At 37.9% G+C, this 14,594-nt stretch overlaps 1 protein-coding gene across 12 annotated transcripts in view; it reads right to left on the bottom strand.

The window, feature by feature from the left end:
• MAGI2 (membrane associated guanylate kinase, WW and PDZ domain containing 2) overlaps positions 1-14,594 on the bottom strand; it is a 755,689-nt gene that overhangs the window by 79,891 nt on the left and 661,204 nt on the right. For all 12 annotated transcript variants that reach the window (XM_055712103.1, XM_055712104.1, XM_005443453.4 and 9 more), the window contains 2 exons: positions 14,412-14,443; positions 9,340-9,529 (listed from right to left, as the gene is read on the bottom strand). In XM_055712103.1, coding sequence (XP_055568078.1) covers positions 9,340-9,529; positions 14,412-14,443 — 222 coding nt within the window. The remainder of the gene's footprint in view (positions 1-9,339; positions 9,530-14,411; positions 14,444-14,594) is intronic.

Below are 14,594 nucleotides of genomic sequence, written 5' to 3'. Positions count from 1 at the left end.
ATTTTTTTTTTGGTAAGAGTATTTATGTAACAGTCATGACCTGCTCAAATTCAGGTGACTGCTACCCTGCTTACCTAAAATACATTCTAGAGATTCCACTGGATGGGACCAGCCCTTTGGATTTGGTGTTCTTCTATTTGTGCTCACCGGCTGTGCTAAGCGTTGTGTCATGTGGGCTATGGTGTTTTATTTACAGGTGGCTGCACATCTTTGGTGGTTAAAGGAGGTAATACAACTTCAGATTTTGTACGGTGATTTGGGATCCTTCAAGATATGAGGTGCTATCTAAATGTAAATTATTCTGCCGGCACAACTCCTGAAAAACAAAACCTTTGAAACTGATGCTGCTGCACTGCAAACTTGGAGAAATTATTTTTTTGCTCCCATCCTTTCAAGATTTTAATGGAATTCTTAAAAGAGACAGAATGATCTTAATGTACAGAAAGCAATTTCAACTTCATGGTCTCAATAAGATTTTAGGTTTAAAAGGACACAAGGCTTTTCTCTTGGTCATCCAGCCAGAATTACTCTTTGGAGCTGCTGTAAGATTGGTTCATTCTGTGTTTCCATTTCTGTTTGCAGTCACCCAGAACTGGCCTCAAGCAGCAAAATGAAAGAAGCACAACCATGCTCAATCTGTGACAAATTAGGGAGCAACTTGCAATATTAAGATAGCCATATATTTTAAGTCAGTTAGCAGTATCTTTTTTGTAAACTATTGTTTGTGGTCAAGCAAAAGTGTCTGTCAATGAAGTAGTTTCCTTCAAAGCTAATCTCATTAAGTCTGATCAGACTTTTGTTCCTGAATGGGTTTCTTTTCTTTGCCTCAAAGAACTTCACATAGAGTCTCATGGTGTTAATTATCATCTTGTAATCAACCATTCCGCATCTAGCATTTGTTTTCTTTGTAGTTTAGGAATTCACATGCATGAAACTTGGAACTGTGCTGTGCTGAAGGTCTTGAGTCACACCTTAAAGTTCTTAAACGGATGATCACCAGGAAGATAAACCCAAGTGCAGACTTGCATTTTTGGTAATTAGAACAAGCAATATTCATTTTAGGAAGAACACTGTCAGCATTCTGGGTCTGTGTGCAGTACAGGGTATTTTTAATTATGTCACTGGCACATTGGAAAATAGAATATAACTTCTAAATATGGGTGCTCATGTGACAGGCAAACTGTTAGCAACTAGTAGAAAACTTCAAAAGAGGAAAGATCTGTGAAGAACATTTAATGTATAAGAACGGACTTTATTAGCAATGTCTCCCTATGTCAAATGCAATGGTATCAGTAGTTTTTTTCAAAGCTCATGTAGTTCTGGGCTCAAAGACCCTACAGAACACCAGCTTCCAAGTGAAGATGAAGGAATGCTGGGACTGGTCCTCAGCCAAGCAGAATGCATGTCATTCATGCACATCCTGGTGCCTTGTATCTGCTGAACAAACTGATCGAACTGGTAATTAATGAAAAAGAAACAACCGAGAGACTCTAGCAAGATTTGTTTTATCAAATTGTTGATTCATTTTTACTAACCTGTATTCAAATTGCACAAGGCAATTTGAAACTTTCCATTTGCTTACTATTAAATTAATTTTGACATTTTCTAGACTTTTTTTACATAAAACGTCCTGCGTCCACCTCTTAGGAAATGAGGCAGCAGAAGGCATGTTTGGAGAGACCAGGACAAAGAGACCAGACTACGCAACACTGCCACCATGAACAGGCATTCAAAGTGCAGAAAGTTTTGAAAAGTTGACATAAGGTTTCTCTGTTCTCCACATGAAGTCTTTTTGGTTGAACTTCTGCAGCTGCATTGCCATGAGCAGTTGTAGTCTTCTACACAAAATAGGAATGAAATAATTATAAAGTAGAACTTGAATGAATAATCAAATACTTGGCAAATTTGCTGCATTGATTTTTTTAGTTCTGTTAGCCTGTCCTAGAAACAAGAATCGGGAAGGTAAAACTACGAATCCTTCTTCTGAACTACTACTTGTATGTAACTGTAATGGAAATAAATCTCCACAATGGGGATTACTCCATGTGCTCTGCAGAATGAGAATGCGGCTGTGCATTTTGAAGAGTCTTGCCATACATCAAAATTCCTTCGATATCAGATGAACAGAAAGCCAAAGTTAATTTTGCTGTTAGAAGATAGAATAGTAAGAAGCTTGCACATCCAGCTTCATGTTTAATCTAAAATAAATGACATTGATTTGAGTGTTTTGAAACTGAAAGCTGCAAAATACTTGTGAAAACAGATAAATAAAGATCTGGGACACAATCCTGACTTAACTGAAACCAATGCTGAAAGCACCAGACTTCTTTGCTGTCAAGATACAGCCCTAGGAGCACAGTTCACCTACAACATGACACAACATTATTCTCATTTGCACCAGTGGAGCCACTGGTATTTTCTAGAGGAACAACTATGCTAATGAAAGATAGGAAAGATAATATTTATTGTCCATACCCCATTATTTTCTAGATCGTACTTTGTGGAATGCTAAATACATGGCACAAAACTAGGAAACATATTTCAGCATCTCAATCCTAGCCATGCTTTAGGTAGATTGGATTTTTTCAAATGGGCAAAGATCATGCTGCAATGTCCCTTCCAAAGCTGGGCAAGCAGCAGTTTGAAACAGCACATAGGCAATGCAGTTGCCATCAGTCTCATGCACTTGTGACCAATTTCCCAATGCTTACAAGTCAGTTTTCTTAAATTATTACTTTGACTTCTTAAGTACCTCTACCACTTTGCAGATGAAAATCTATTTGTATACCTTTTAGTAAAGTGTAAATCATTCAAGGGGAAGGAACACTGCATCTTTAATATCACCATCAGTTGTAAAACTGACACTTTATATTAGCATAGGTCATTTGGGACCTACTTTGCAATCCAGCAATCAAAATCACTTTACATCCATAGTACTGTGATGACGATATTCTCATAATTCCATTTGAAAATGCTTTTGGTTTCACTGTCAGTTCTTATAATCAACAAATCCATTTTGTCATGGTGAGTAACTCTTTCTGCAGCGATGAACAATACAAAATTATTTGACTTTGGACTGCTAAATTTCCTCTTCTTTTGTTATGTATTGTCTCTTATTAAAAAAAAAGGGTTACATTCATTTAGTAATATAAGTTCTTAAACTTCTCTATGCTGTTGCTTGGGGTAGCAGTAGACGCAAGGAAAGCAACAACCTGCAATCTTTGGAAATTACTTCGAGAAATTACCGTCCTATAACTTAGTTGCTCATACTCTAGCTCAAAGAATAGTTCAATGATAATACATAATTAGTAATTTCCCAATACTCTTTTATTTACTAATTGAAGGCAGTCTTACTGATATAAGGGGCAGTAACTGGTCAACAGAAATACTGAAAGATATGCCAAACTGAGTTCAAGGAAGACTTGAAACTAGAACATAATTTTCTGTATTTATAGTACCGAACCCTTTGCCCCTACCACCCCCCCCTTTATATTTATATAATACTTCAGAATACTACGTATTTCATGCTATCATAGTGCTGCTTATATATGCATATGCTCACATATGTATCTATCTTTTTAAACTACCATAACAAAAATGTGAATTTTCTTAGACTAGAGATGAGCAAAAATGGGAAAAATTGTTACAGGGTAAATTTTTGTCAGGAAAATGCTGCCTGAAAAAATTGCAATAACAATTATATGAAAAAAATCCTTCAGTTTTTAAGACTGCAACTATGTAGGTCTTCAGCCAACAAGCACTGACAAGAAAATTCTGCTTAGCTGTAGACTGTGCCGTAGACCCCCGCAGGTGATAATAATTCAATTCTGTACACCTAATATTTTTTTAATGTTCCATGAGTATTGAATTTAGGAAATCCGGATGGCCTTAGTGTTTTTCTGCAAGAATGACAGTTTCAAAGTTACACATTATGAGTTCGTATAACGCTGTCCGACAAATCTTTCCTGTTGCTGATACTTAACACATATCTGTGCTGAATTCCTGTGGTGACATTCCAAAAGAAATGTAGCCTCTGCATATGTATTTAAATGCTTGCCTGTGACCCTTAGAGAAAGGCATTCATAAGTCTGCATAAGGAAACATCCTTATTTTATGAAGGCTAATAATGCATTATGCTAATACATTTTCTATTTACATATTTCACAGCTGTTGGTGGACTTTACTTTTTGGTTCTTTTCCAATTTGTCTAATTCTCTGTCAGCCAAAAAAAAAATGACAGTGCAAAAGACAGCTGATGGATTTGAAAGGAACTTGGGAAAATCATGATACTGTGGTCAAGGAGAAAATAACATAGGACATTTTGAAGGAAGGAACCTTTGTCCTTCCAATAAAAGGTGGAACTGTAATTGTTCAGTATTCAGTTTTAATGAGAGCTTATCACGAGCTTATCTCATTCTTCCTACTGGCATTTCTGTGTCACATCACCAGCCTTGGACGACCACACTAAGTGAAGGACAAACGTAACCCTAATTGCTGTAAAAAAAAAATGTTTTATTTTACTGCTTTCTTTAGAGCAATATAAACCCAAACTTCTATTATACGTTTTATAACTAGAGAAATATTATAGCATTTTGATTCCCAACAGCCTTTTGTGTTCTGCTTGACTAATGTCTGCCTTACGTAGGCCTCTGGATAAAGTTTGTGATAAACTATTTACAATAAACAGAGTTCAATATAAAATGTTAGAGAATTGATAAAGGCAAAAATGTTAAATTCAGGAGAATGAGTTCTCCCACTGACAGCTGCGGAGCTCTGGTTACAGCTGTAATGACTGGTGCATATCAAGTATTATAATTTTCTTCATTAATAGGAAATTCTTGATCTGATGTTCCATTTCCTAGCTTCTGTACATAACTTCCAAGGTTATCAGCAGAGTCATGCTGTCACTTACACTCCAAGATTTTTCATAAGGAGAAAGGAGTTAAAGGACATGGCTGAAATTAATAGTTGGATGGAAAAATGAAAAAGTATCCAGTTATTTGAGCAGCTCTTCTCCATTTCTGAGTTCTGCTAACAGCAGAAAGCTAGGCAGGTTCTCTTCACTAGGGAGAAGAAATAAGAGGGGTGTGTGTGTGGGTGTGCAGGTGTGGGTGTGTGTGGGTGTGTGTGTGTGTAGGGGAGGAGAAAAAATAGACAGAGAGATGTAGCTTCAGAAAGGAAAGAAAAAGAAAGAAGAAAACAATCTCCTTTCTTTTGCTTTTAGGCAGCTTTTTGGATGATGTGGTGATCTCCATCAGTCTTTGGAAACACTTGCTGCTCCTTTTTGGCTACTCTGAGCTGTTGAGCTCAGTTGATAGGTGACAGCAGAGGCAGCGACAGCTAACAGGTAAGAGCTGACAGGTAACAGCTAACTCATGACAAGCGACTTTCCAAGGAGCTATGCCTTACAAAATCGAGTTGTACTCTGCTTTTGTACTCGTGCATCATTTGATTTGCCTCCAAGCCGTATTGGTATAACTGCCTCTATGAAATTGTTCCCAGTGTGGAAGCAGCTGTCCTTTGTAATTTGTATGTGATCGTTAAAAACTGAGATCCCACTATCACACAGCTCATGCAGGTCCTTCACGTTCCTAAGGTGGGAAAACATTCCTGTATAATGAAAATCATGCTTTTTCATGGAGACTTCCTTCCTGAAGCCCCTTTCTTGCTATCATTAAGTAGGGATGAGCATACCTAACAGCTGGAGCAGAAGCTTGTGAATCAGGCTCCTTGGGTGTAGTTTTTGCTTTGCTTCGAGTCATGTCACTTGTGCTCCTCACAGAACTACGCTGTGATGCATAACTTGCTCAGCTTCCTGGTAGGGAAGCAGGAGGCTTTGATGAGGTCCTTGTGAGTGCTGACTGTGGTAAGATCCTCTGATAAAAGGATCTGTAGAAATTCAGAGCTATAGCGGCACAAAAATGAACTGTTTAGTAACAGAGTCTCGCTGAGAAAGAAACAGAAATCTAGCACTATCTCTTTCTTTTCTGAGTTTTCCAGGTCATGATTGTTCGCTGCTTTGCACTATTTTTAGAAGACGAGTCTCCTTCTTTTGTGGTCTTCCCAGGAGATAAGACAAACTTGCTTTGAGATAGGAAGGACTTAACAAAACCCAAAGTAGCTGAACTTTTCCTGTGCACTTTAAGGGTATGTCTTTACCAAAGATAACCAGCGTGACACAGCCATATGGTAGGAAACTGTGTACCTTGAAACTCTCGTTTCTATATGCTCAGACGACAATTTCCTGACCCAGTAATGGATTTCCTGCCTGTTCCTTCTCCCTTCAGGAAACTAGCATGAAGTAGAGAATAAAAGCAATCAAAGAGTTGACAAATTGAATTTGCTAAAATGTGTGCTTATGGCATTCATGAAACAAAAATGTCAGGGAGAACAGAGATGTTTGGAGGAAGTTATTTATGACCAAGGAATACGCATGAATGCAGAAGAAAGACGGTTGGGGAACTGTGGAATCAAGGCTCAGAGGATATATTCAAAGGATACCAGCATCAGAGGAGGAGAAATTAAAGCTTTCAGGATTAGCTGGAAGATCAGGACACTGCTGGAAAACTGGGATGGGTGGTTACTGCAGTTTTGCTTTTCATACCTCACTTTCTTGGTTTGGTACAAGCAGCTTCATGATTTTTAATTCTTATTTTGTCCAGGTAGCTGGCTGAAAAAGGCTTGTATAAAATTTCCAGTTGCCTTTTGGACAGAACTCAAATACAATGAAACCATTTAAACACAGGCTTTAGCGTAACTCTAGCCTACTAATTATCAGCTCTTCCCCTGGTGTAGCATATGCTCTTGAACACAGTAGATTATATCAGTAAAAGACTGGAGTCTGTGTTGGTCAAGAAAGTATGCAGAAAACTCCTAGAAGGCATCCATGAATAACAATGAATCACTTTGTTCTTTTATTGAATGGAGTAATATCTCTTTTGGTGTTAATCTATCATCTTTTGGGGTGCAAGCCAATCTTGGTAGTTGACAACAGATTTATATTCCCACAGTTTTATGAAGGGCAAACATGTATTGAGCCTATTTGCTTTCATTATTATTTAGAGCAATTCTGTAAATATAGAACTCTTCATACTGGGGATCAAGATGAAAGAAGATGCCATATAAATGTGTATCCCATATATGCATATGACATATGTAACTTTTTCTTAATTGCCTTACAAAGATATTTGTTTCAATGCAGGAAGCCTGCACTTACCCTCCCTCTTGGCTTGATGGCTTTAGGCACAGAGGATGGTTCTGACAGCTGAATGGAAAGTGCAGATTTTTTCTAAAATACTTCACCTATAGAAACTACTCATATGGGAAGCAATTATTTGCAAAGAGTTTCCCTTTCCTTAAAGCAGTACATGAAGTCAAGAGTGTTTTCAGTAGAGGTGCTGAACTAGGTAAACTCTTTGTTAACAATGGAATTGTTTCCTTTAATTTCCCTTTATAGTCTCAAATCCCAGCACTTTGGGGAACAACATTTCAGCTCTGGCAAAACTTTTTATTTATTTCTCACTCTAGCTCTTATAGCACAAGGGAAAGAGAAAGAGATAGAGGGAAGTTGTCTGAAAATTATTTCCAAGCTTTGCTCAAAACTAGTCCTACTTCTCTCAAACCTTTTTGCCCTACTCCAGACTGTATCCTGATCCATATTTCAAGAGTTCTAAAATTTCAAAAATTATAGCCTCTGTTTGCACATTGTCTTGAGTACCCTGTCCAATCAAGAATAACAACTGGAACAGAGGAAGATGCTACATTAGTAAATAATATTTATTATATTAAAATACCAGCCAGCATGGGCTACATGGTGTTTGTAAATACATTGGAAAGCTTAGTTCCTAGGCCTAAGAGTTTATAATTAAAGATCAAATACTTTTTATAGGGGGTCTAAACTATGTTCTTAAGTCTGTATTTAGGATGAATAAAATACTTGGTACTGTTAAAAATGCCAGCAATTTATTTATGTACTTAGATTTAAACTTGGGATCTGAATTTCAGGCACCTATTAAATAAATAATAATTTAAAAAAAACCCCAAGAAACAACAAAACCAACAAAAACCTCCCCAAAAGATCTGGAACTATTGAAAGTGAGTTTTATGGTGACAATCTCTGCTGAAAGGTGTTCCACTAAATGGACCAGGGTGGCAGAAGACAGTGGCACTGGTCACAGTGGCAAAGAATTGAGGAATCTGAGATGCAGTTTAGAGACAAGATTTCAGTTAACTTAAGAGCTGATGTAAAACAAACCCTGGTGTTCCTCCAGCATATCCATGCTGCTGGGGACTGAAAATAGCAAAGCCACCCAGGAGATGCTGATGCTGTAACTAAATTGTAAGGGCCAAAGCACGTAAGGGCGGCACCAACCCAGACAGTGTTTGGGACAATAATGTGTTTCCTTTAGACTATCCCTTTGCATGCTGGTGAAATTTATACATTCCCGATCATGGATTGTGATAGTTTAGGTTTATCTCTATGTCTCTGGGCCCAACTAATCTTAACGGGCTAGTCTGGATCTGAAGCAGTGCAATATTTATGTGTAATTTATGAAGAAACTTGATCTATAGTCTAAAGTAATGAGTTGAAAGGTGGCATGTGCAAATAATAACTGCTATGAAAAAGCTTTCAGTAAAAAAATAAACTGTTTTGAATATTTGATCTTAGCAAATGCAAGAGCTCTGGACAATTTAGAATAATATTTTTGGCTAAAATGTTCTTTATAATAAGGAGTAAATAAGTTTGACCCTTATACCCTTGTGAAAAACATGTAGTATATTCCCCCAAAACACAAGAAACAAAATCAAGATGGGAATCCAGATGTCTCGGTACTGTCTTGTACAGCTCTTCAAACAGCACTTAATGCGACGGATTTCTTTCTAACTACCAAGGACAATGTGAAAACTTGTCATTTTTGTAAAAACAAATAAATTTTAAATTTCCTTAATAAATTTCACTTTAAAGTGAAAGTAAGTGAAATTATTTTTTATTGAGAAATTCACATCCTCCTATTAGTTAACTATGAAGCAAAATAGCACAGGAAAATGCAGTGGCACATATACTGTTCTACACTAAGGATTTAACGGTCAAAATGAGGAGAGCAAAAATATCAGGAAAAAATCCATGAAAGTCAAATTTCAGAATCTATGGAAAATCTAGGAGAACATTTAAGTGTAGGATTTTTGAATAATTTATAATGCCCTCTATTAACTGGGATTACAGTTACTTTCTTTAAATTACAAAAGATAATTATGGAAAAATATGTCAGCAATGACACATTCATAGGTAAAAGCTTAAAATATTAACCGGTCATCAGGGTGAACAGGACTTTCACTTACGCCTACTTTCATAAATAGCTCTTGATTTCTCATACAGCTCGTATGGGTCAGGTTTTCGTGGATCAAAGGCCTCTGTTGAATCAGGAAATGAACTCCTGTGGAGAGTGGGTGGATAGGGAATATTCTGTGGCATAGCTGGAGCAGACAGGCTTGTTTGAGGGCTGCCTTGATTCTCCCATCGTTCCATCATCTGGAATAAAAACATACAGAGAATAAAGATGACAATTTCCAAAAACTGTGACTTTCACAACGAGACCAAAGAAAGTGATTTCAGCTGAAGATCTGTTTTGCAAATTCAGCAACCCCCTTTGCTGCCTTTTGAGATGAAAGGTGTGTGTTGTGCTGTTTATAAAATGACTTGCTTGAATTTACTTGTTAGTTTGTTGCTTATGGGAAGATGTGATCTTTCTCACCTAATACAATCCCACATGGATTAGGGACCAGTGTTACCTCTGAAGCATGCTGAGTGCCTTGCACAGAATGTGCTGAGCTATTGGAAGTTATTCTGCTAAAGGTGGAATCTGTGGGTCCATGAAGATACAATTATCAGATTCATCAAAATACATAACCAAACGCAGCACTTAACAAAGAAGCGGCCAGACTGGGTAGCAATTCAGTGATCTTAATGCTGTATCTTTTGAGAATGCATGAAAATAGCTAGTTTCCCAGGGAGAAGCAGATTACTAGAACTGTAAGCAGAATTTATAGCTTCAATTGAAGAAAAAAACCCTCACAAAACAAAGGGAAAATTATTACAGCAGGTATTTGAGTATCTGGTGACAGTCGAATGTTCAATGATAAAATACAGAAAATGGTGAAAGAAAAGTGGGCATTAGTCTGACAGACTCTTTTTCATTCCTTACTGTTTCTTTCTTACATAAAAAAATACATTGGCATCATCCAACCGAACTCCCAAGCACAGGATAAGCTTTTCAGCTCTTCCAGATCACTTACAGGGAAGAAGCACAGAGCAGTGTATTTACTATGCATGAAAGCCACCTCAGTCCATGTTTTCTCCAAGGCTGCCTTTGCTCTCACATCAAGCCAGAAAGTTGATAATATGATAGACCGTGCAAAAGAAGACTTGGAAATCGGCATTTTATTTTTTGAAGGAGTTGGCTACTAATTAAGTTGCATTAGCAGATCTACTTGAAGAAGCGAAGTTAAACAAAACCCAAATGTTTATCCCAGGAAACAAATATTTGGCTTTTCCTGTGGCCCCTGAAGCAAAGGGTGGTAAAGGCTCCAGAACAGTGCGTCCTCACACATAACCCAACAATCAGTTAATTACACAAAAAATGACTCTTGGAAACAAACTGCACTGTAATTAAATGCCACCGACTTCTAGTGGTGTACCAGCAGTGCCTTATCAAAGATGATTTCAGGCTCGCTCTACAAATTCTGTGATTATAATTTGCCTTTACTTCCTTGGTTTCAGAAGGTGTTTGGCTCAGCAGGCAGGCTTTGCGCTCTGTTCTGATGATTAACAACATCAGGCTTTTTCCACACTCAGTATGTGGACTACAGGTATTTTAGAGTCCTCCTGGTGAACACGCTAAGTAACTCTCACTCTGCACATCCCAGGTGATCTGACATCCTTAGCTTCATACTTCCAAATAAACAGAATATGGATATTGACCATTTTAAGTTGTTGAGGATCTCATTCTTTGTATAAGTGGTTATAATTCAAGCTGCGCTTCTGTCAGAGTTTCAGCAGCAAGTAGGGCTGGTTCATTAGAATCAATGAAGAAAAGAAAGATCTAGGTCAGGCACAGGTTGACTCTCATGCACTAGTATGCATCGGGTATCATATTTAAGTCGAGAAAGGAAAGTATTAATGCTGTGAAATGCCGATGATGAGGATGTGAAATGCTGTATTGGACATTCACCAATGTTCAAAAAAGAGACATATATTTTGGGTCAGATAAAAAAGACGGCAAAGAGGATGTGACATAAGAAGGCACTATAGGTAGGTAGATCTGCAATACAGTGACATATGGAGATACCTGGGTTGTTCTCAAAATAGCTTAGGTACTGGAAACTATGTAGGGTAGCTTCAGGTACCCTTTATACCAAGATAAATTTATCCTCTGTTTTGGGCAAATTAGCCTACGCGGCAAGTCACATGAAAGTCATAATAATTCATCTGATAGCTCTTTTAGCTCTAAAGGAATAACCTCAGATATATATGAAGTGTATCACTGTATCATGGGAGTGTAAATTCAAAGGTTTCCAGAAACAAATCTGACTATGACCCCTGTGTCTAAATAGGAAAGGAGAACTAGGCTCAATACAAACTCCTTATGATCAAGGAAAGTAATGGAGAATTATGCTTAGGTTTTACTTTCAGTGAGGAATCTAAAAAAGAATACGAGTCAGTGAAAACAAACAATCTGTCTTATCACTATGAAGCAGAAATACATGGGGAGCTCTGTCCATCTAGAAGTGAAAGTTTCCTGATCTCTTGGACAGTGCCAGAGAAACAGAACACTTAACTCTTTCAAAATGCGAAACTGAATAAAATTAAAATATTTATAGAAGGCTTTAAAAAGAGAAAGGAAAATATAATTATCTTTAATGAGCAAATTTCTCCATTGAGAAAGGACAAGAAACTGGAGATCAATTGGCAAAACCCTTACTGGGTGCCATATGTCTACTTCTTGCTTGCTGGTTAGCCCTAAATCTTCAAGTGTGAAGTTAAAACCTGAGCAAAACATTCTTATTGTGGGCAATACGGCGAACATAAATAGCTACATAAACAGATAAAGACAAGGGGAATTATGTCTCCCAAATTCATATCAATTAGTTAAATAGTCACATAGTGGTTTGCTTGTGAGTTACCACAATGCTAGCTCACAGATTAAGGCACTTTTGGAAATGAGTGAGCATAGTATGAGTGCAGTGCATCAAATCTAAGTTGGGATAATGGTTTGGTGACATTGCTAAAGTTCATTTTGCACTAATCAAATTGTATTACGTACAATATATATAATGTATGCACTATATACATAAAAATCAGAAATATCTGTCAGCCCAGGTTACCCTGGGATGTTGAGCACACTGAGATGCAGTGCATGCCATCCCTAAGCCTCTGCCTCAGGGAGAGGAGCTGGTCTCTTCCCTTCCAGCAATGGCCAGCGGTTCCCTTTTTCCTTTAAAGGGTGGTGGGTGCTTCTCCCCTGTGCGGCCAGAGGGGTGAGGGGGCAGCAGTAGTCACCCAAACAGAAAAGAAACATGAGTTTGGGCCATCAACAGTTTTTCTTTCCTGTTAAAAACCTACAGAGCTGTGCTGTGGTGTTGGGAAGGCTTTCTTATTGCTTCAGACTGCCTGCAGACACTCGGCGCTTCAGGGCCACTTGGCTTCAATCTTATCTTCACGTCTTGAGCACTAGAAATTTATGTCTAATTATTACTCTAGTTAAAGTGGTGACAGAATGTACCTTAACCTGGTTGATCATTTGTAAATTCTCTTGCTGGGACTACCCTAACACAGAGTAGCTGTGACAGGTTCGCCTGTACAGTACCTGCCCACAGTGGTGTTACACTCCTCTGTGAGCCCTGGTTTCCTCAAGACCATTGCATGGAAAACTGCATCACTCAGGTTGTTTCTCTATGTTCTAATTATTGGCAAGTGCTACTTGAACACAAACTGCTATACTGTTTATATAACAAAACTGTGCAGGCAATCATCAATAATATGGTGGTATTTATATATTTGGTATGTAAGTTCAGAGGGTGAGCGCTGGCAATGGGAGGTCTTTGAATGTGGATCTTTAACAAGTAAGTTCCGAGTTTTCTATTTCATCCCTTTTTACCTGAGATTAAAAGCAGATTGCCCCAGTCAGACAGAAACCTTAAACTGGGGATAACAAGCTAGCCCTTAATAGACAGATTTATTTTCACAAATGTCCTGCTACTTAGATGAATAAACCATAAACTTATGCAATACTTCATCCAATGAATTGCATCCGTCCTCTAGCCTTTTACATCAAAAACACCCACAAGCTGACGCAGTCTGATGGAGTTGCATCAGCTAATTAATTAATTGCTATTTGTACTTGACAGGCTACAAAAATTATATTGGTATGCATTAAACATGCCAAGATCCAGTATAAGAGGATGTGAAGCTGTCCAGATTCAAGATACAGCCCGCCCGCCCCCCCACCAAAAAAAAAAAAAAAAAAAAAAAGCTACAAGTCCTTTAAAAAATATCGCTAATTTTATTTCTTTTGCTCTTAGAATCCTTCAGGCAGAGTCAGGGCTTTTTTTTCCTCTACTCACCTTTGATGAGCCATAAGCACTACTTTAAGGTCTTTACAATCTAAATAAAAAAGCCAAATTAAAAAAAAAAAACAACCTAACAAACAAACCCAAAACAAACCAGACCACCAAAACCAGTAGCCTATAATTTCTTTATATACTGTCAATTCTGTCACAACTTCAAAAAATTATGTAGTGTGGTATCAACAGAATAAATTCAGTCATTGCTTACAGTCTTGCAGCAGGAAAGGTCTTCATACCTTGATATTTAATATCAAAATCATAGAAACACAGAAATGTTGGTTAGAAGACACCTCAGTAAGTTATTTAGTCCAAATTCTCACTTGATGTGTGACTATTTCCAGCTCCGCTAGATCTACTAATGCAAGGAAGAATAACAATCGCTTTAAGGATGTGAAGCTCAAGCCATTTGTAAACCAGAAAAAGTGCATGTTATCTATTTATTTCAAAGAGATTGCCAGCTAGAAGGCCAACTAGGCTGATCTCTTTGTTGGGATCTTCTGCTGTCTTCTCCTCCAGACCCCTCAGTTTTGAGCTACTGCATTTCTCGTTCTTGACACCCGTCTTAACATTGAGATGTTCGCTTCTCCGGAGTGCTGCTGGCAGACTCCAAGTCAACAGATCTGCATAGCTTATCATTGAGGCCACCCCTGATGCGGTCTCACCTGGCTGGGGCACTGCTGAGAGGTGTCTCATGAGGTGGGAACAGGAGGGTTAGATGCAAATCTATAGAAACTTGCTTTCAGCGATACTCATTAACTCAATGTATATAAATTTGAAAGGGAACTTACAGGCTTTGGAGTTTTCCATGGAGAAAAGAAACCTGAAATAAACAAAAAATAACATTAGCAGGTTTTTCTGATGCGTAAAGAGTGGAGGCTAAGTGGTGTCTACACTCCCGTTTTCATTCAGGTCTGCAGGTAATACTGATATATATGAAACTTTTCTACACAGAAGGGGTGAAAACACAAACC

The sequence above is a fragment of the Falco cherrug genome, chromosome 5 (genome assembly GCF_023634085.1).
Source record: "Falco cherrug isolate bFalChe1 chromosome 5, bFalChe1.pri, whole genome shotgun sequence".
Taxonomy (NCBI): domain Eukaryota; kingdom Metazoa; phylum Chordata; class Aves; order Falconiformes; family Falconidae; genus Falco; species Falco cherrug.
The sequence above is the reverse complement of the archived record's forward strand: the minus strand, read 5'-3'. Positions and strand labels throughout refer to the sequence as shown.